Below are 23,323 nucleotides of genomic sequence, written 5' to 3'. Positions count from 1 at the left end.
GTTAAGAGAATATTGTTCCTCATACTTCCATGCGTAGGAGCGGCGTGGAGGATAATTAGAGTTAGTTTATTTGCAGCAATACTGTCATTTTCCCTTTAATCGTTGATCTAGATTCATGAGTCCAGTGTTATACATTGAGACGATCTTCCGATGTTATGTTGCCTTTATATAACTGTATTTTCTCCACAATTTCAGCAGGGCAGGGACACATGATAAAAAAAAAAAAAAGTTCATACATGTGTCCTCTCTTGGTTGAAATGAATGTTATATAGTTATTACGTGACCTTTTCCTTGCAGAGAAAGTTTTAGTCTCCGCTGATGCAGCTGCAGTTTTATGGAGACATGTGTGCGACAGAGTATCTTTCCTAAATAAATAAATGAATGAATGAATAATAATAATAATAATAATAATAATAATAATAATAATAATAATAATAATAATAATCCATACTTCACCTCCTTTCTCAGTTTTATATTTGCACCCATTGTACATCGAATTTCAAATGTAATCATTTCTCTGAAGGTTACTTTTTTATAATTTGTTTGCCCTAAACTCATTCATGCCAATTATATTCTCATTCCTTAGTGTATACTACATTGTGTTCCGACTAAATGCACATGCGTGCGTAAACATCAGTGTGCAGTTACCCACAGTTATGAATAATTTCTTTGTCTTCAGCTGCCAATGAACGCCTACCTAAGTACGAAATCGTACTGTCATGCGAAGCGTGTTTTGTGTCATCAGCTATTTGCATCTTAAAAGAGAAAGGCGTAGGTGGGCTGACTACTTCCGCAGCGCGCATGTCTGTTCAGAGTACCAGGTCACAAATAGCTGCAAGAGGGAACCAAGGAAGCTCAATCTGACACGACGACTAGCAGATGAAAGAGCTGAGTTACTCGTATTTAGCCATCGACAGCGCACACAGTCTGTTCGATGACTGCCTATCGCTCGTTGTCACGTTTTCCGCCTCCTCTTTACTGTCTTCTTGTTTTTCTTCCGATAAGTCGTTGCTTATTGAGCAAAGAGTCACAGCTGGGTACAGAGGCGTCACTCACTGTTTTAGAGGAGGTGATGGCCAGGGCCCTTGAAGGCAGGAACGTAGTATTGTACATCGACCAGACGATTGACAGTCAGTTGATACAGCGACTCCTGCTTGCATTGGTAAATCGCAGCATAACTAATGTTATTGTTAATCTGAGCTATAATGGGTCGCTCTGGAGCGACCAACAGACTTCGGAAATCCTTCGAGGATCTGCTTTTACTCACGTCGTCGTGTTCCAGACTGAACCAACTCCATTTTTTCAGTCGTTATCCTTGCAATGGAACCCCAAATATCTTCTCCTCTACAGCCTACTTCAAGAACCATTCCATGTTCTGATGGATAACAGCTTCAAGAGAATAGAGAAACTTGCTCTAGTGACGGCACTGGAACCAAGGTCAGACACTTATGATTACATGATGGGGGTCTACACACTGATGCCCTTTCATAGGGGGGAACGACTGCGCCTCGTCAAAGTTTTAGTTCCTGATACAGAGGCTGTTGGATTAGAGGATATTTTCGTCGACCGCTTTGAATCCTTTGAAGGATATGAATTCCACCTGGGTACTTGGTTCGATGATTTCCCCTACCTGTACCAGTCCAAGACCAAACCAGAGGGCGTTGGCGATGGGGTAGAGGTCGAAATGCTGGACGCAATCGCACAGGTTCTCAATTACAGCTACACCCTGACACCAAAACCACCGGACCTCAAGTGGGGAGCTTTCAAAAATGGCTCCTGGACCGGGATGTTAGGGATGGTGTACAGGGGCGATAAGAACTTCACCGTCAATTACTTCGTGATCACGAGAGAGAGGGTCAGCGCCTTTGATGCCACCCTCTCCTATGGGATGGAAGGGTTCGGAATGTCCATGAGGTCACCGCCCCCGCTGCCCAAATGGAGGGGTTTGTATTACCCTTTTACGCCGAGTGTCTGGTTAAGCGTCGTCTGCACAACGGTTTTTGTCGTAATGCTCATGGCTGTGCAAGTAAGTTCTTCTGGTCTGTTTGGTTAATTTAGCAATGCGGGTTATATTTAAGCTAAATTTATGTAAATGGAAAGTATTAGACATTATATTAGCGCACTTGTAAAGAAAATATTCTTCTTGAGTAGTCGTTTTAGGTCCTTAACTTTCTGGTAACTTTTGACATTGTAGGTGAAAGAAGATTCTTTTTCATAAAAGAAAATCTTTGCCTTCGGTCCAAGTTTGTCAACATTTAAAAACATTCAGCAAGAATGTGAAGGTAAAGGTGTCATGTAATGGAAGAGAATGGGCTGGGTTTAGTGTAGAGTGTAGCGTCGAGGAGCGATATGAGACAGTACCAACATGGTTGTTAGTTTTCTGCAAAAGAAAATTGGTATGTTGATCATCCACCCTCCAATCATCAAAAATACCAAATTGCAGCCCTCTAGCCTCAGTATTTTTTTTATTTTATTTAAGGTTAAAGTTAGCCATGATCGTGCATCTGGCAACGATATAAAACAGGCCACTACCGGGCCGTTATTAAAGTTTCATGGGCCGCGGCTCATACAGCATTATACCAAGACCACGGAATGATAGATCTGTTTTCGGTGGCCTTGATTATACGCTGTTGCGACTGTACAGAAAACTCGATTGCGCCGAAGAAACTTCGGCGTATGTTTTACTTGTTTTATACTTGTTGCACTGCAAACGTGAAGAAAACGAGGGCAGAGACGATTTGCTTTCTATAATGAATGAAAACCACTGGTTCAAGAGTAAGAGATCTGGTTTTTGTTGATTACGCTGCCGGCACTGAGTTCTATGCCAAATCCTTGTAAAGGGTGATCAGCAAATAATTACCTGTCAAGTAAATCTTTGACCTCACCATTAGTTCTATAAAAACTGTTGTAACGCATCAGGGAGTGAATAAAAAAAATAAAAAAGAATTTTACATGGACCTTAAGTTTATCAATTTTATTTTTTTTATTTATTTTGCTCTCTCCTCAAGCCTTACTTTGGATGAAGAAATATTCTCCAGAAGTGGTAAGGCAACAGAGGTTTATGACCAGTTATCAAAGAGAGTTCGGTTCAAATGAAAACAAAGCTCATTGTTTACAATGTGTGTTATCTCTCGTGCTTTATTGTGTAAAGGGATTAACCACCTAAGCACACCTGGCGTTGCTTGACAAAGATCTTTGGCATATATTGGTTTCACAGGAATTTCAGTCATGGCGGTCCAAGTCTTTCCGACCCCAGTCTAACTTAACTAACCTAACTTGATCTAACATAACATAACATTACACATTAGCCGAAATGTTCTGGGCTCCTAGAAAGACAATTGGAGGTCATGATTGGGGTAATTTCGACCGCCATGGAAGAAAAGACGCCATTGGTAGAGGCGGCTTAGAAGAATGAGTCACAGTCGGATTCCGTAGTGCTGTAAGGCGATATACAGAGGGCAATAAAAAGTTGAAGATCTCTTTTGCTCTTCCCCGGCTCGTGAAGTGTGAGTGCTGTGGGTGTTGGGGAAGAGGTGAAACAGGTGCTTATTAAACGACATAACCCGAGCACACGGCAAGCGCAGGAATGTTCAAGGAAGCTGTAAGTGTAGTATTAATAGGGTAACTACACTCTAGAAGAAGTCTTGCGTTTTAGTTTTATATATAAGAAAACTATTGTGCCGGGTTTGTCTGTCTGTCCGCCCTCACATCTTAAAAGCTGCTGAGGCTAGAGGGCTGCAAATTGGTATGTTGATCAGCCACCCGCTCATCGAACATACGAAATTGCAGGCTTCTAGCCTTGGTAGTTTTTGTTTTTATTTCAGGTTAAGGTTAGCCATAATCGTGCGTCTGGCAGCGCTTTCCGGAGGCGTCGCCGACGCCCCTTCACTTGACCGTTCAGGGGAGCAAATGAGCACTTCCCGGTTGTAGCTGATAGTTTCATACAGCATAATACGTTGTACAGAAAACTCGATTGCCACGAAGAAACCTCGGCGCATTTTTTACTTGTTTACTATTGTAAATAATTTTTAGGCTAAAATTAAAGAGTTATTGCCATGACATGAATTCCACCTCCTCGCAGTACTATACACGTACAATTATTGCTACCACTTTAATAATCACGATAATCATCACTCTCACCAAGTCATCATTATATACTTCATGCAAGGAAAAGTTTAATGAGGAAACCATAAGTTCTCTCTGGGTATGAAATCATGATATTCGAGTCATTGCCTCTGCGGCCTTTCAGTACTTAAGTTCAGTGTTTTCATTATGACGTACTTGGCGCTTAGGTAATGCAGTTCTCAGAATGAACAAAGGTACACAAACCCAGCCATAAATTCGACAGCTCCCTGTTTAGAAATTCCTTCGGTAAATCTCATTATGCGAATTCTGCGACTGACAGGCGCTGAATAATTTCTTTGTTTATTCCAGTTGGAAAACAAAAGACTCGATTTATTGAGAGCCTTTCTGAGACTGAAGGAGTTGATTGGTACCTCTCCTGGCGTTATGAGTTGCTTTCAAGAGAACATAGACCACTGGGGGACCTGGGGATGGCGTTGTTGGGTGATGGGGAGTAGTGGGGGGAGAGGGGGAGTTGTGCAAGCAAGAAAACCACGCCTGAGTTTTCAGTTGAAACGGTAATTAAAAAAAAAAAGTCTGCGAAGTTAGAGGTCATCCTCCAAAGAACTTGAATTGAATAGAATGCAATATAGAATTTAGGCCAAAGGACAAGTACTGGGACCTATGATGTCATTCAGCGCTGAGATGGACATTGAGAGTAAAGGTTTGAAAGGTGTAACAGGAGGAAAAACCTCGCACTTGCGCTATGCATCAATTGTTAGGAGAGGGTGGAAAGTAAGATGGAAGAAAGAGAATATAAAAGGAGGTACAGTAAAAGGAACGAAAGAGGTTACAGCTATGGGCCAAAGGCATGCTGCAACAAAGAACCTTAAGTAATGACTACAGTGCACCACATGAGGTGCACTGACGGCACACCTCCTACGGGGCCAAAGAAGTTGAGTACTGTAAGATCAGTTAAGGCATATTACGTCTTTTTCACCGTTGCTATCGGCCATGTCTGGTAAAGGAAATTTCAGACTATTGATGTTCCTTAACATGTTTCTTTGTACAGCTATTCTTATCCAAAATGGCTGCTTGATATGTTATATATGTAGAGAGTATTGTCTTTACCTTTACTTTAACACAACAAATAGCCATTATTGTACGAGTATATGACCTAAATTATCAGGATCAAGTGTTACTCTCATATCCCTTTGTTTCTCTACTGTTTTGGTCATTTATCTTTTGGTATTACTTCCTGTCATTTACAAGGATGATCTCTACTGGTTTGGTCATTTATCTTTTGGTATTATTTTCTTGTCATTTACAAGGATGATCTCTACTGGTTTGGTCATTTATCTTTTGGTATTACTTTCTTGTCATTGACAAGGATGATCTCTACTGGTTTGGTCATTTATCTTTTGGTATTACTTTTCTGTCATTTACAAGGATGATCTCTACTGGTTTGGTCATTTATCTTTTGGTATTATTTTCTGGTCATTTACAAGGATGATCTCTACTGGTTTGGTAATTTATCTTTTGGTATTACTTTCTTGTCATTTACAAGGATGATCTCTGCTGGTTTGGTCATTTATCTTTTGGTATTATTTTCTGGTCATTTACAAGGATGATATCTAGGGGTTTGGTCATTTATCTTTTGGTATTACTTTCTTGTCATTTACAAGGATGATCTCTACTGGTTTGGTCATTTATCTTTTGGTATTACTTTCTTGTCATTTACAAGGATGATGTCTAGGGGTTTGGTCATTTATCTTTTGGTATTACTTTCTCGTCATTTACAAGGGTGATCTCTACTGGTTTGGTCATTTATCTTTTGGTATTACTTTCTTGTCATTTACAAGGATGAGCTGCCCACTCACAATTTTGTTACGTATGATACGTATCCTTGACAGTCGATAGCAATTACGCAGATACTAATATTCGTGATCCAATAGCATACAGTTACTCTTATCAATATTCTTATCGCTCAAGAACTACTTGAACCAAAATATCAGATTGCTTGCGTGCATGACTCTAGAAATGGTTTCTTTATTATATGCATTTCCCATTAACATAGTGGTGTAATAGTAGTCCATTAGTTCGATACATGTAAATTTATTGTGCCTCATTTTAAAAATAAACAAGGTTCTTTTTTATCGTTCTGTTAACACGTTTCATTATTGTATAACTTTATTTTCATCTTTCATCGCGGGAAATTTCTTTGATTCAGCTTTCCCTTGAAACAACGAGGTTCCAGGTGCGCATTTGTACTTTTAATCCTACATTTTTCCAGAAATTGGTCCGTAATAATGTCACAGTTATTGAAATGAAATTACAATCAAAATGGAAGTGCATAGCCTTGCCCTTCTTAGGCACCTGTAAATAAAGAGCAAACAATAAACATCGTAAACGAAGTATTGACTTTCTTGTACTGTTATTGACAAAAGGAATAATGCTTTCCATTCGTTATTTTCTTTGCTCCCGAGAAACGTACGCAAAAGTTTCAATTAGAGAGTGGAACATGGGAACATAGCGAGCTTCACCCCTCTAAATTAATAGCCCGTGGAACATTGCAGCTTTGTGTTCGTTGATGTTTATTGATAGGAGGCTTTACGTGTTCCCTATGAACTTAGAGGCATAAAATTAAAAAAATTATTTCAGCAGTCATCTACCAATACGTATCTTTACTGCTGCGGGTGTTTATGTGTATCCTTCGCAGTGCTGGGATACAGCAAAGAGGATCTGATTTGACTTCCGTAACTTGCAAGCATCGTCGTCTTGGATTTTAAAGGTCTATATTTTATCCTCCCTAAAATTAAATGATAGAATCAGCGGGGTGATGTATAGGGTATATATATGTATATTTATATGTATAGTATATATATGCATATATATGTATATAAATATGTATGTAATTATGTATATATATATATAGTAAATATACACATAATACATATGTATGAATATGTGTAAGTACGTGCATCTATCTTTTTTCTTATTCAGCATAATGGGATTGTCAGTTGTTGTCCATAAGACTGAATAGACGAGCTCCTTTTGTGGAACCGAGCCTACCTGTGGGACAAAACAACATTGACAGACACCATGTAAAGTAAAAGAGGGACTAAAGAAAAAAATGGAAAACAAAACATCTGTTTCAATGTTTTTATCTATTTTAATATACTGATTCAAATTTATCTATTCCTTAGAATTCTGTAGCTTTCTTTCCAACATTTGTCATATTTACAGATATCTGTCTCTTTCACCCTCAACTAACGGCTCATCACTTCAGTTATGATTAATATTTTAAAATGTTTAGCTTACTGAAATTAGCCTCATTTCCAGTTCCTAGCATTCTTATGTTAAAGTGATTTTGGTGGGATTTTCTAAACATGAAATGCGTCTACTTTCCCCCAGGATCGCTTGCAACCGCATCCTTTCTTGAAAACTTTCGGCCGAACCTGGATATACCTCGTTCGACTGAACTTCAACCAAGGCCTGCCGACGCTGCCGGAGTCGCAGTGGCAGAGGGTGTTCATTGGATTCTGGGTCATCTACTGCTTCATCATCACCATCTCCTACACAGCTAACCTCATCGCCTTCCTTACAATTCCCGTGTTCCCCAAGAGGATCCAGACGGTGCAGCAGCTGGCTGAGAGTCAGTATGGGTAACTATCTTCACTTTATTAGGGTGGCCCTTAATTAGGGTAGATTATTCCGGCAAAGGTAACTGGAAATGTATTGTTTAGCTTTCTAAATAGAAACCTGTTTATTGTGCAGCGAGTACTTTTATTAGGCTGGATCCTAATTATGGAAAATTGTTCTAGGAAAGGTAATGAAAATTATTATTTAGCTTTCTAAAAAAAACCTGTTTATTGTATAATGGGTACTGGAAGATATTCTTCAGTTTAGTATGAAGGAATATGTAAAAATTACTTGAGTTAATGAATTCACAGAGGAAATCAGTGTATGATAAAGTTGTCTAAATATAAGAATATAAAAACCATGCCATGGGCGAGATTTTTCTCAAACATGGAACATTACTAAACGAAATTATATACATATACATATGCTCATATATATATATATATATATATATATATATATATATATATATATATATATATATATATATATATATATATTTCAGTTCAGTGGCAATCACAGCAGCTTATATGTGAATCTTTGAAATGTCTGCTATTATCATAAACTATTTATTGTTCATATCTAAAAGACATTGCTTTTCGACATATTTCTTTAGGATATATATATATATATATATATATATATATATATATATATATATATTTATATATATATATATATATATATATATATATATATATATACATATATATATATATATATATATATATATATATATATATATATATATATATATATATATATATATATATATATATATATATATATATATATATATATACACACACACACACACACACACACACACACATATATATATATATATATATATATATATATATATATATATATATATATATATATATATATATATATATATATATATATGTAGAATCTACTGGTCACTTTTACCAGACACATATGTAATTCTAATAGCCACAATGCCCTCTTAACTTCTCGAATTCGTCGCTCTTTTTTGGATATGCTTGTAACTACGAAGCCGAAAGATCCAAACGGAAGAAATTGAAGAGCCTGTGAACGCCGGTCGCGGGAAGCGAACCCACATTACCATATTCACAGGCTCTTCAATTTCTTCCGTTTGGGTCTTTCGGCTTCGTAGTTACAAGTATATCCAAAAAAGCGTGAAGAATTCGAGAAGTTAAGAGGGCATTGTGGCTATTAGAATTACATATGTGTCTGGTAAAAGTGACCAGTAGATTCTACATAAATATTTCAGCCTAAAAAGCAATAAAAACAATTGCCCACTTGGCTACGATGGTGAGGATGGGTCTGTTCCAGCTCTAATAAATATATCTGAAAAGGACAGGTATATGTATGTACGAGAGGTAATAGACTTTTATCCTTCTCGTGGTCAGGTCGGCAACGCGACCTCCTTGTGAATATGGTAATGTGCGTTCGCTTCCTGCGACCGGCGTTCACAGGCTCTTCAGTTTCATCCGTTTGGATCTTTCGACTTCGTAGTTACAAGCATATCGAAAAAAGCGCGAAGAATTCGAGAAGTTAAGAGGGCATTGTGGCTATTAGAATTAGCTCAGTGGTTAGCGTCGACTGGATTCGCTGGATGCGCGTCTGTGTCGTGGGATCGAGACTCGGCAGTGCCCGTCCATTTATCACTTATAAATTCCCCTTCGGTGATAATTCCCCATCCGGGATATTCCCGAGGTAGCGTGGATTTGATATTAAGCGATATTTGTAGCTTCATGATTATATATATATATATATATATATATATATATATATATATATATATATATATATATATATATATAAAACAAAGTGTTACTGATGTAACCAAACAGCTCCCCCGCCAGTAAGAGAATTTCGTATATTCCTCTTGACAATAATATTTTTCGATAATTAATATTCTTAGCATAGACCACTTCATAACTAACGGCAATCTGCCCATAACCTAAAGAAGTCAAAATCATGAAGTTGTGAATGGTATACAGGTGAGAATTTACGAGCATTTTTCCAGCCTTTCCTTAGATATCACTTAATCTAGTGTTCTCAATCTATTTTTAGTGGTGGCACCCTAAATAATGTAATCATTACCCAGGTCCCCCTTCGTCACCATCCAACCATATCGCAGCAATTAACTTCTTATCCCATGAATAAAATTATCATCCATACTATATATATATATATATATATATATATATATATATATATATATATATATATATATATATATATATATATATGTGTGTGTGTGTGTGTGTGTGTGTGTGTGTTAATATATTAAAGTAGACGCACTGACTGTAATTATATGAAGACTTCTGCAAACTTTTTTTTTTTTTTACAAATGTTCATTGAGATAATCTAGCCAAGACAAAATTCATGACAATCTTGTTTAATCATTTGGAAATGTATCGGTGCTAATTATCATAACTTAGAAAACATTTTCCGTTAAAGCTGCGCCCAGTTATTCACATGAAGTTGCATCAGAATTAGCACTACAGTAGTTATTAGGAGTTAAAGTATAATCCTTCTGGCTTACGTATATGATCATGATTACTAATCATTAGCTGATCCGCTAGTGTAGTGGTTAGTGTCGTGGCATGCCACTCAGATGTCGCGGGTTTGCGTCTCCCTCAGGGCGATAAAAAATCACTGGCTCTCTCATGATCAGTTACTGCTGCAGTGTGGGGTCTGCGGTGGGAGGTTGAAACCAACATTCTTAGGAAGGTTGAATTTCAAGTCAATGGCCCCAGCCTGCTTCTTCCATGTGAATAGATTTCATCTACTGAAATAATAAATAATAATAAATTCATTTTAACGATATATTACTAAAGGTATTCATTCTTCAAACTTTTAGGGATGACTGGTATTTACACGATAACTGTTTTATAAGAGGAGCCGTTACCTATTACTGACAAATTCTACATCTTGACTTAATCATCTGGGCACGTGAAATGTTTATGTGTATTCCTAATTCGTGAATATCATACGATAATTTTAGTTCTTCATGCTTAGATGACACATACACGCACATTTTTTATACTGTCAAGCTAGGCCCTTTCCACAAACCATGGAAACCAGTTGTATTATTTTTGACAGCATCAATGAAAAATTTGGACACAGAAATGAGTCATTTGTGTTTCTCGGATATTAATGGTGTTCACGGAAACACCAATTTGCTAGAAATACATCTGAGGTCGACCACTTGGCTAAAAAGTTATTTTGTCATACCGCGATTTGACAGAAAGCTGATTACTTGAAAAACTGCTTTTATAGCGTCAAGGAGACCATATTGAGATCTTTTTGTTACCTTTACATTATATTTATTTTTTAACATTTTCACATTGCGGCACTTGTTACTAGTCGTTATGCTTTGCAGCTGTTAGCCAGTATTTGATTGAGAACATAGACGACAACAATATATTTTTTGCCCGATATATTTTAGTTTTGGTAAGGACAGTATATTTCCATAAAATGCAACTGCTACTCATACTGAGCCAGAAGAGGATTAGAGGATTGAGCGATTTTGGTTTACCAGGCAATGTGACTGGGATGGCAACATTAAAAAAAAAAGAATAGCATTCGTGTGAATACAACATCACATCTCTCTCTCTCTCTCTCTCTCTCTCTCTCTCTCTCTCTCTCTCTCTCTCTCTCTATATATATATATATATAAAAATATATATATATATATATATATATATATATATATATATATATATATATATATATATATTTACATTTAGATAGCTTTATATATATATATATATATATATATATATATATATATATATTTATATAATATATATTTATTTATTTATTTATTTATTTATTTATTTATTTATATGTGTGTATATTGTATAATAGTAATTTACTTGCTAGTGTTCATTCACATCGAACACACATAATCTGACTCATTAAAAACAATAGAACCATAAGTCCTAATCACAAGGAACTGAATCATATAATAATCATAGATATCGGAAGTGTAAATCAAGATATCTCAGACTAATGTGTATCATGCTGGTCATGACAGCCGTAACATCATGTCACCATTCTGAATGACTGACCTGAATCAATACTAGAACTAGTGAGGACTGGCAAGTGCCTCAGTCTTTGATGTCAACATTGCTTGAAGAAGATCCCTGTTTACTAGATGTAACTTTGGAGACTTTGAAACCCCCTAACAGGTAATTCGAGGAACACACGGCCATGGAAGTTAAGGATTACGTTAACCTGGGGAGCGTTGGTTGTTAAAGGCAATAACATAGCACTACCTCAACAAGGGAAATTAGTTTCATTTGGAAAAATGGATTATAAAAACGAAAGAGAAAAGCTAGGAAGTTCGATAGCTCTGCGCCTAATATAACTTCATCAATAGAGTGAGCGCTTGGGAACCAGGAACGTGTCACGTAGTGTGAGTCAAGGCGAGAAAGAATATTACACTTTCAACAGGATAGTTTTTTATATTGGCTGTGTTGAGTTGCTACTGTTGAAACCTTTCTGACAGTATCATGTTATATTCTTTCCTATCCATTATTGCAGGGGAAAGACCAATATGTCTTCTCTCAACCTGGACTAAATTTGTAAACTAAAATTGGCACTGATTACTCGTATATTCAAAATCTTGTAAGCTTTGGTTAGCTTAGAGCTGCTTGAGTAAACTTTAGTCTGACTGTATTTTCAATATGCATAACTTTTTTCATAAAGAAATGCAAATATATATCTTATAATTATTATTTTTTTTACTATAAGGTCTTTCCAATCAGACGTGGTGGCGCCAGAAAGGTAAAGGCCTCTTGTTTCTCAACAAATCCCTAAGGATGACATTGCTATCCTCACATACTTTCCTTGACACCAGCAGGCGCTGGTACCGATCCATAGTTGGGTCGAATAGGGGGCTGTAGTCTGGGTGTAAAACACTGACGTATTAATAGTCTTCAGAGCGCGTATAATTCAGACATGAATATATATATATATATATATATATATATATATATATATATATATATATATATATTCATACATACATACATATAAATATATATATATATATATATATATATATATATATATATATATATATATATATATATATATATATATATATATATTCATGTATATGCATATGAGTGCATGTGAGTGTGTGTGTTTTGGTCATCCCCATAAACTGTTTCCATGAATGACTTCAAAACGAATTTGTAAAACTATCTATTGCGATGCGTGATGAAATGACCAGAGCTGGTTGCATCATTCGTCAGCTAATGGCGCCGCACTCGTGACTGACAGCTCTTTATCAGCCAAGTGCTGCCAGGGCAGATTGCGGATTATTTCATCTTCGTCAGAGCGCCGTCGTTCCCAGGGACGCGTCTTTTTATCACAGCCACCGACTTCGGGAATCCCCACAACGAAAGAAAAAACAAAGACATGTGTCATTATCTTACGTAATGTTGGTCCTGCAGAGGTTTCAGCTGTTGGTAGATTATACTTTAAAAAGGGGGAAAATGATAGGCGGTTCCTTTGTCTCTGATAAGGACAGACTACCAGCTTGAACATGTTCTGTCCAGGCCCTCCATTTGGTAAATATTTTTGTAAAGTAAAGCTTATGAGAGGTAAACGGCATGAAAGGTTGAGAAATGGTTCATTCAAATTAAGCAGACTGAGAGGGATTTCAATTTATAAAACCAAGAAAAATTAAAAGAATATATTCTCTGCCATTTACACCATTACTTTATGGTCTCTCTCTGAGCAGAATAAGATAGAAATTACTGCCAGGGGATTTTTTCTTTCTTAAATTCTGAGGTCATGTCTGAAATTTTAAAACTCCATATTCATTCTGAAATTTCAGTGACAAAATTGACGGAAAGGTTGAAAATATCCCCCACACACACACACACACACATATATATGTATGTATGTATGTATGTATGTATGTATGTATGTATGTATATATGTATATATATATATATATATATATATATATATATATATATATATATATATATATATATATATTCATAAATATTAAGTCACAAATACTAAATATCGATTTTGTGTTACCTTGAAAATAACAGTAATATATATATATATATATATATATATATATATATATATATATATATATATATATATATATATATATATATATATATATATATATATATATATATATATCTTCTTCTTCTTCTTCGTCTTTAACGTGCATTTTTCCCATTATTATATGGGGTAAGCACGATGCCTTCTTTTGAAGGACTTTTGATTTGGCGGTGGGGTAGGCTGTAGCCTCGATCGGCTGTCCTGCCTGACATCGCTTAGACCCCGGTAGCGAATGTGTACATGTTACCAAATCCCCAGCTCCCTTTCTCCCAGCAGCGAGGAGAACTGGGCGAGTAGGTTGACAGCCCGAGACGTGTGAGGTGTCTGTTATGTTTTTGAAGGTGAAGGTGTTGGAGTGGCTTTGTTTATGTGTGTATTAGTCTGTAACACCCATTTGCTTTCAGCAAACCTATCCGTTGATTACATACGTAATCCCGGGGTGTCTACACGGATAGCAAAGTGTCCACCTCTCTGACCGGTCGGCTGCGGGGATTGAACCCTCGCCATAGACTTCTATGAAGTCTGAGGTTGCTGCTTCTACCAACCGAGCCATCGAGGCTCATATATATATATATATATATATATATATATATATATATATATATATATATATATATATATATATATATATATATATATATATATATACATATATATATATTATCAAGAATATTCCCTCCTACGCCACCTTTCTTACAATAGTTTAAAGTAAAAGGACTAAGTAATTCAATAAGGACAATTTAGTATAATTCACCGTAGGCCAATTTGCCTCTAAAACCTCTCTCACCACTGCCTTCGGGGGGGAAACCTCTTTAACCCCTTTCTTGTCCAAAGTGCTGTCGGAAATCCCTTAATTCCAGGTGCAGACCCGACCAGAGCTGATCGTCTTCCGAGGTAGGTCAGCTGGCGGGCTAAACATGTGCATTCCGCCATTTTGAAATTGGAACCATGCTGCCTGCAGTTCCATGTGGGCAGAGTGATCACAACGCCATCTAGGAAGAGAAAGCCGTAATTTCCAAAACTATGAAGGGTCTTGGAGAAGGAAGCTCGCTCTCAGAATTGCCGGCGCGGCGTCTTGGACTCCAGAGCTCCGTCCCTTGCTCCATCAGACTGCCTATTTTCAACATGTGGCGGGCAGTATCCAAAGTAACTTTTGTTGTGAATTAATTCACTTGCCCTCCCCCCTCACTAGCCCTCATAAGAAGAGAACTTTACCTCCTAAAGAAAGGTAAAGTCCCAGGATTTAAGTTTTTTGTCAGCCATATTCCCTATTCTTCTCCAATTACGTTCCTTTCTTTTCATAGTGTAATATAATTACAGTAGGATCTGTATTGCTTTATACTTTGTGCTGCTAAATTTGCAAAGCATTTACGAGAAGTGTACTGTAAGCGTGTGCTATTCGAGTCACTGGAATCGAGTTCGGTCTAGGCATCTTCAATGCAATTCCTCGATTCCCTCATTACAGTGCTAGGTTCAGTTGAGTACCCGTAAGTGTTTTGATTACAGATCAGGAGTTTTCAGCTATGGATCTGCGTATCATCTGTGTGCATAGCGGCCCTCGCTACTTCGTTATCAACAACTTTTGAAGCGGGAAACCCGCTTGTATTCCCTCCTGGAAATTCCCCGTCATTTTCTCTCGCCTCATTACTCCAGAATTACGCTACCATTCTTCTGATGTGTTATCTTTTGTAAATATAATGAATTAAGTTGGACCCCAGAGTTTATCTGATCACCCACGTTTTGAAGTAGCCCTTCAGGCGTATTTTGTTGTTTGTAATTTTAGCTGTCCTCAAGGCCAGAGTCCAGATTTTTTGTGGTAATTAAGGTAAGTTGCATATCATCCTAGTATACCCCCATTTACCATTTATCTAGCAAGCCCCCAGTTTTAAAATTACAACAATATATATATATATATATATATATATATATATATACATATATATATATATATATATATATATATATATATATATATATATATATATATATATATATATATATATATATATATATATATATATATAGATTCATTTTGTAACAAAATGAACATGGTATATACAGTATATATATATGTATATATTTATATATACATATATATATATATATATATATATATATATATATATATTTATATATTTATATATATATATTTATATATATATATATATATATATATATATATATATATATATATATATATATATATATATATATATATATATATATATATATATATATATATATATATATATATATATATATATATATATATATATATATATATATATATATATATATATAGAGAGAGAGAGAGAGAGAGAGAGAGAGAGAGAGAGAGAGAGAGAGAGAGAGAGGAGACGTAGCACAAGGACAAAATGAAATACAACGTGTAAATCCTGACCAATTCACACCCTGTGTCTAATTTTTATCTTATGGTACATCTGCACATGTGCGTACATTGCGTGATCCAGTGACTTTAAATGTGTGTGTATATATATATATATATATATATATATATATATATATATATATATATATATATATATATATATATATTTATATATATGTATATATATTTATATACTGTATATTACCAAGTTCATTTGGTTACCCAATGAATCTATTTTTATAGCATCTGGAAACTTTCAGTGACCTTTCCTTATTTTTTTTTCTTTGAAGGGTGACCATGTATGATTACGGAGAATTTGTACCGGGAGCCTTGATATCCTCACAGGATCCTTATTACCGGATCCTGGGGGAGAGGTTGGAGCTGTTTCCTACCTACGACGGGGCTGTGGAGCCAATGTTGGCCGGAACTCACGCTTATATAGAAAGCTTCTCCTACAACCGGATACTAATTTCTGTCGACTACAAGGTAATTTGAATGTTAATTTTTAAGATGAGGAAGCGTAAATCATATTGAAACTGGATAATTTATCATTTCATTCACTCTAACGTTAAGACTGTTATTTTTTCCTTCTATAGCTTTTCAGTGTCTAATCCGTGCGACAAAAAAAGGTGTAAATTATTTTGAAACTAGATAATCTATCATTTTATTCACTGTAGCCTGAAGATTATTTTATTTTTCTTTAGTATTTCTTTGCATGACCTAAGATCTGGAAACATTGCAGTGAGGACTGTTAGATTTCAGTTGATCGTATCAGCTACCATACAAGCTTTGTTTTAAAATGTATAAGGTAATAGGTTTGATATTATAATTCGTATTTCATTTTATAAATACTTTGTTTAGTATACTTGAAATATTAATTGGTAATAAGAAGGATTTTCTCATTTTTACTTCAGCTGAACATATCTATTACTATATTTTAGACTTCAGGAATGAAAAGGTTATGATAAACAAGTTTTCGATTTTTATTTCACCTTATATTACCAGTATATATATATGAAAAGCTAATGACAGAAAATCTAATATTTCTTCATATATATATATATATATATATATATATATATATATATATATATATATATATATATATATATATATATATATATATATATATATATATACATATACATACATACATATATATACAGTATATATACATTTATAAGTCAATTTCATTTCGGTTTTGTAAAAGATTCAGTAGAAGGAATATTTAATTTTTTTATCAGTTTACCCAGTCATTTACTATAAGCTGTTAGCTTTTTTAAGGGCGTTACGTTACTTAGCCTAAAATTTGATAATGCAGTGACAAGGAAAATCTCGTTTCTGCTCAGGCCAAAAATTCCTACATGTTGAGAGAACAACTGTATCCCGGACACCTGTGCTGGTACTTCCAGAAGAATACAGCTTGGAAGTACAAATTTGATCATGGGATCCAACAGCTGGTCGAATCTGGACTCATTACTTACTGGCTAAAGGTAATTCAGTTCTGTTGTTATCGTAATTATTTTTGCAAGTGATTAAGAAGCCTGATTACCGCCGGCATTTCCGCTGGTATTGTGGTTAGAGTCGTGGATGCCACTCAGACGTCGTGGGTTCGCGTCTCCCCCAGGGCGATGAAAAATTACTGGCTCTGTATCATGATCAGTTACTGCTGCAGCGTGGGGTCTGCGGTGAGAGGCTGAAACCAACATTCTTTGGAAGCTTGAATTTCAAGTGAATGGCCCTTGTGTGTTTGTTGCATGTGAATAGGTCTCATCTACCGAAATCATAATAATAATTGAGCTTCATAATTTTCATATTAAAGCAGACATTAATGTTTCATAGGAAGAATATCTTCGTTAACCCACAAATAGTAATTATACAAAATACCTCCATTCACCAGCAAAGAAAGCCAGGAACTTATCTAAACGACAGTAATGACAGTTAAACCGGAATGACATAACACAGCAACCACTTCGTTGTATGAGTTACTGGTAAATTATCACTTCACTTAATTTAGTAGGCTTATATGCTTTCTCGTTATACGAAAGACAGCACAGATATAATGCTTGCAGAACATTTCGGTATTGACAAATTTCCCTCTGAAAACTCTCCTCTGGTTAAGAATAAAGAACAGGAGAGAATACGGAATATTCGCAAGACTTGATTCTTCTTCACCAATAAGTTATACGGTCTGGTGTAGGCACTACTAACATTCCTCTGCGATAAAAAAACTTATAAATTAGTGCGTCATGATAATAATGACTCCATAAAAACCCATCTCCCCCCCAAAAAAACATCCTTTTAGGTTAATGAATATTACTATGTCAGAATTATGCTACCTACCATAAAGCAGTTTATCACTGGAAACTCAGGTATGACTAAGGATTCATGGAACTCAGCTCTGCAAAGTCTCAATTTTTTACTGCTTTATTTGTCACATATTAGTCTAAATTTGAAGTACTAGGATGTAAGAAGAGTTACTGACTCATGACTTACATAAAACAATGGGGAATAGAAATATGTCCGCATCAGTAACTGAAAGGAATAGGACATCTCATCTGAAAAAGATGGCTATATTTCTCAGTTCCACTAGAAATCAGAGAAATTGTATGAAATAATTAATCATTAACGTATAAAACTGAGACTTCAATTTTACATGGTTAAGCAAGTCCCTTCTGATCAGTAAGAAGGTGCTACTCTGGCTTGTTATCTACGCGTCACCTCCGAGCTGCTAGTACTAAACATGGCGGAAACTCAATGGGACGCCATGTTTATAGTACTAGCCCCTCGGGGGCCAAAGATATCGTTTATTAATATAATTGATCGACCACAATTCCCGAGTGGCTAGTACTAAACACGGCGTCCCATTGAGCTTCCGCCATGTTTAGTACTAGCACCTCGGAGGTGACGCGTAGGTAACAAGCCAAAGTAGCACCAACAAGAATTACTCCCAGTTCGGTTTTGGTTTCCTCAATCTCTGAGGAGGGATTGCTGTGGTGTTTATACTTAAATCTAAGTGATGCTTTACCTGCGTGATAGTAAGCCTATTACTCACTGCTTAGAAACTGTGGCAAAAGACTTCACGGTAAAGAATTAAAAGATGAAATAAAAAAAAGATTAGTAGATGAAATGGAAAATAGGCAATAATCAGCATTATACTGAGATTTTAATTGAGTTTTATGAAATATATAACCATATATAAAATAGTCTGCCTTTGAATAAACGCAGGAATTCATTAAATCTTTTACTTTCAAGTTAATATATGTATATATATATATATATATATATATATGTGTGTGTGTGTGTGTGTGTGTGTGTGTGTGTGTGTGTGTGTGTGTGTGTGTGTGTGCACACACACACACACACACACACACATATATATATATATATATATATATACATACATATATATTAAGATATTAAGTCTGGATTGACTTTGGTCAGCAGTGGAGAACTACGGTAAGTGCTGGCCTGGCAGTGGCACCTCTGCTAAAATTGCATGATCCAAGCACATGGAGATTGCATGATAGAACATTGAACTGATGCCGCCGGAAGTGTCCAGGTTCTGGTGAGGTATGTGCGTGTGTGTGTGTGTGTGTGCGATCTCCCATGGGGGAGAACTTTGATTTTGGTGGTGGGGTTGTGAGTTTGCCTTGTGAGTGTTTAGAAAACCACCACCTTGACGATACCTTATCAGGGCCATAGAAAAAGAATTCTAGTTTCGTCCTGAGAGGACGAATATTTGGAAGTGGTGTTTACTCTTACATACTATATGACATATATTGTGGTCTAGAATAATTATGACCTTATTACTTTGTTTGATGACCAGGGAGTTATTCACTAGTGTTGCTTGGTATAGAATTATTAATAAGCTTGTTTGTGAAACAGTATTTCCTCTAGTTATGTTTTCCATTGATAGGGGGTGTGAATCATTCCATTTCATGACCGTAGCTTTTGCTGAATCACTTTCGTTAAAATTGCAAATAGAGCCTAGTTTTGTATGTCAGTGTATAATTTTAGTAGGTCTTTGTTTTAAGATAGATACAGTGAGAGGAGTCGACAAAGGGGAAGGAATTTACTGACGCAAGGGGCCACCGCTACCAGAGACATCTTAGGAAAAGTAGGATGTTTGATTCTGTTCTTAAAACAGATGCAGCAATAAAAGATGGCCCGATTTATATATATATATATATATATATATATATATATATATATATATATATATATATATATATATATATATATATATATATATATATTGTGATTGCCACATTTTGCTTATGCCATAGAGTGAGCAGTTATTATGCAGAATAGTAGGCTATAAAGTAATCTATTTCTACTAAACATCATAGCAGTCATTCGTATAAGAGCCTGAATAAGTAAGACTCAGCTTCAGTATCTGTAAAATCCATTCCATTCTGAAAACGATTCTTTGCTTCCAACTTGAAGCCTAATTTGGGCCACCGAAAACCATAAGGCCTAAAATATATATTTTTAATTAATATATGCTAGAGTAGTAGGTAAAACTGAACACGACTGCTGCGCCCGTATTGTTCGGTAACTGCCAGTTTATGTTCGTTATGGACGCTGTGTTTATTATCAGCCCCTTTTGAATGAACTTAAAAACAGAAAAGACGGCGAATATCATAAAACATACAAAAGGCATAAACCTAAACAAAAACGTATAGAAAAGGCAGTAAATATCCCGGTCGGCGACTGGCTGTTTTACCGAGTAGTATAGCCAAAAATAATTTGATCGGCTAATAAGCAATTATATTAACTATATGTCGTAGTCCCGTCAACCAACGGGTCGCTAGTGGGCGCCAAAATAGTTTACGAATTACCACCAGGGATTTTACATTAGTTACCAACTAAAAAGAGAAACTTTCTTTTAAATCGTTCTAACCTGATAATAGAAAACGAAATCCTTACTATAACTAAGGCAGACCTATGGTAACAATGCATCCTACGAGAATTGATAAACAGAGTGAGAAAGAGAATGATAACAGTTTCTTTTACCTATCTCGTTTGCAGTCGCTTTCTTGGGCGCTTTTCAGTTGCTTCATCTCACTATGATGTTTCTGTCAAAGTTTTTTTGTGTGTTTATATTGATAGCTCACGCCTCTGCAGCAGTGATAAGATTGAAAGATTGTAGTAACTTTTGACAAGCTAGGAGTTACATGTATTTTCAGCCCTTTCCACTACTAATATTAATGAACTTCATAATTTTCACACTACAAGGGGAAAGGAGTATGCTTACTGAGGTTGCAAAATGACAAAACAAAATAAGGTGACTTTTTGAACAGGGATAAAATTCATCATTTTGTCAATGAAGTCTCTGAGCTTGTTAACGTACTCAGTCAAAAGTTAAAAGCTATTTTATTTCGGCTTTTCGAATATCTGTTTAGAAAGTGCTCCAGCATAATTCTGTTAATGAATTTGTGTCTTTTCAGATAAAAAATGAAGAATTTCTCGGGAGAGACTTCGAACGTCGCCAGCAACTGCTGGAGGCTGAGGCCGGAGGTGAACTTTCCCTGACACTTGAGCACTTGCAGGGAGCGTTCTTCCTCCTCCTCATCTCATGGCTCTCGAGCACTTTAGCGCTACTCACTGAAATATTACACAAGCACTGCTGCTGTCAGGCGAAGACAAAAACCACCTGATCTCAGAGAAATTATATGTCCTGTCAGAGATAGCCTATACTAGGTATTAGTATTCGTATACCCACAAAACCATTTTCAGAAAAAACTTGCCTTTTTATTGAACTCTTAAATTTTTGCCAGTGTACCTTTGGAATGAAGAAGTGATAAGTTAAAATCTATGATGACTTATGCGTTCTTTCATCAAGATTTTGGTAATATATCTAACTTTATGAAACGAATGTTTAACAAAGGCAAAAGTAATCAAATGAAATTTTGTGCGTTTCCTTAACAAATCGAAATTTGAGTTTTCTGTTAAAGTTGTTTGAGTGCTCAGTACCTGGCAAAAAGCCTATCAATGCTGAAATTTGTACTTGGGATATGTAAATGATCGTTAAGTTCTACTGAAAATAAGTTCCATTTGACTTTTAGATAATACTGACCTATCCACATTTCCAGAGAGTTATGCGTTTTGGCTTAAGTGAGTTGGTTTAAATGAGTTGGTAAATCTTCCGTTATAAAGTTGAATTTAACACAAGGTAAATTCTTATTTAACCACAAGGTAAATTTAACACAAGTTAAATTTAGCACAAGTACATTCTTTTATAACCACAAAAAAACATGTACTTCCAAAGTTTCCTATTCTGAATTGTGGTAAAAAAGTGACTTTCAGTGTTCAAAATAATTAATATAAAGTGGTGATTATAAAGTACAGAACAATGTGTCACAGAGGCAAATAACAAAAGAACAAACTGAACAGCAACAGAACAGCTTATCGCGGTAATTACATTGCTGTGCCTTCCGCTATTTAAGTATTTAAATATATATCGATGGGTCCTCTTCATTTGTAAAGGAAACTATTTCTTTCATCAACATCAACATCAAAAAGCTTCGTCCCGACTGAAATGTGGTCCTTTTGCTTAAAGGATAAGTAACCATTCGGGGTAAAAGAAATCAGGCGTTATGCATGTACCAGAAGACAGGACTCTGCCTTGGTAACTTTTTCCGGTAGCATTTCTGGACAACATGTAACATCCGTCAGTTTTAAACGGTAAGACTACTACTACTATTACTGCTACTACTACTACTACAAATAATAATAATAATAATAATAATAATAATAATAATAATAATAATAATAATAATAATAATAATAATAATAATAATTAGATAAGTAACAGATATGTCTTGTAGACATTCCTGATGATTAGATGAAATACGAAATAATACAAAAGGAAATTCTCTTGACACATGAATAAATAATTAAAAGGTCAGGAACTTACTCCGTATTCCGTATATTTTGTGACATGCAGGCCGCTTACAACTTGCATAGAAAGATCACTGTATGTACAAATTATCATCTGCTACAAATACTCACCCTTAGGTTAGTTAATGCGTGGATAGGCGGACTTTGAATGGAAGGGATATAATATATATTTATATATACACACACGCATATACTATATATATATATATATATATATATATATATATA

General features: G+C 35.6%; 1 protein-coding gene across 1 annotated transcript; it reads left to right on the top strand.

Annotated features, from left to right (window-relative positions):
- The first annotated feature begins 918 nt into the window (after positions 1-918).
- Positions 919-22,322, top strand: LOC136841455 (ionotropic receptor 21a-like). The gene is made up of 5 exons (XM_067108403.1): positions 919-2,026; positions 7,477-7,727; positions 16,480-16,675; positions 17,539-17,682; positions 21,643-22,322. Exons 1-5 carry the CDS (start codon positions 935-937, stop codon positions 21,850-21,852), a joined length of 1,893 nt encoding a protein of 630 aa, XP_066964504.1. The 5' UTR covers positions 919-934; the 3' UTR covers positions 21,853-22,322.
- The last annotated feature ends 1,001 nt before the right edge of the window (positions 22,323-23,323 follow it).

This window comes from Macrobrachium rosenbergii, chromosome 1 (assembly GCF_040412425.1).
Source record: "Macrobrachium rosenbergii isolate ZJJX-2024 chromosome 1, ASM4041242v1, whole genome shotgun sequence".
NCBI classification, from domain to species: Eukaryota; Metazoa; Arthropoda; class Malacostraca; order Decapoda; family Palaemonidae; genus Macrobrachium; species Macrobrachium rosenbergii.
The sequence above is the reverse complement of the archived record's forward strand: the minus strand, read 5'-3'. Positions and strand labels throughout refer to the sequence as shown.

Excerpts from the sequence above, each read along its gene's own strand:
- LOC136841455 (XM_067108403.1), top strand. The coding sequence starts at position 935 with ATGACTGCCTATCGCTCGTTGTCACGTTTTCCGCCTCCTCTTTACTGT. Across the intron at positions 7,728-16,479 it reads CTGGCTGAGAGTCAGTATGG|GGTGACCATGTATGATTACG; the intron begins GTAACTATCTTC and ends TTTTCTTTGAAG. Across the intron at positions 16,676-17,538 it reads TAATTTCTGTCGACTACAAG|GCCAAAAATTCCTACATGTT; the intron begins GTAATTTGAATG and ends GTTTCTGCTCAG.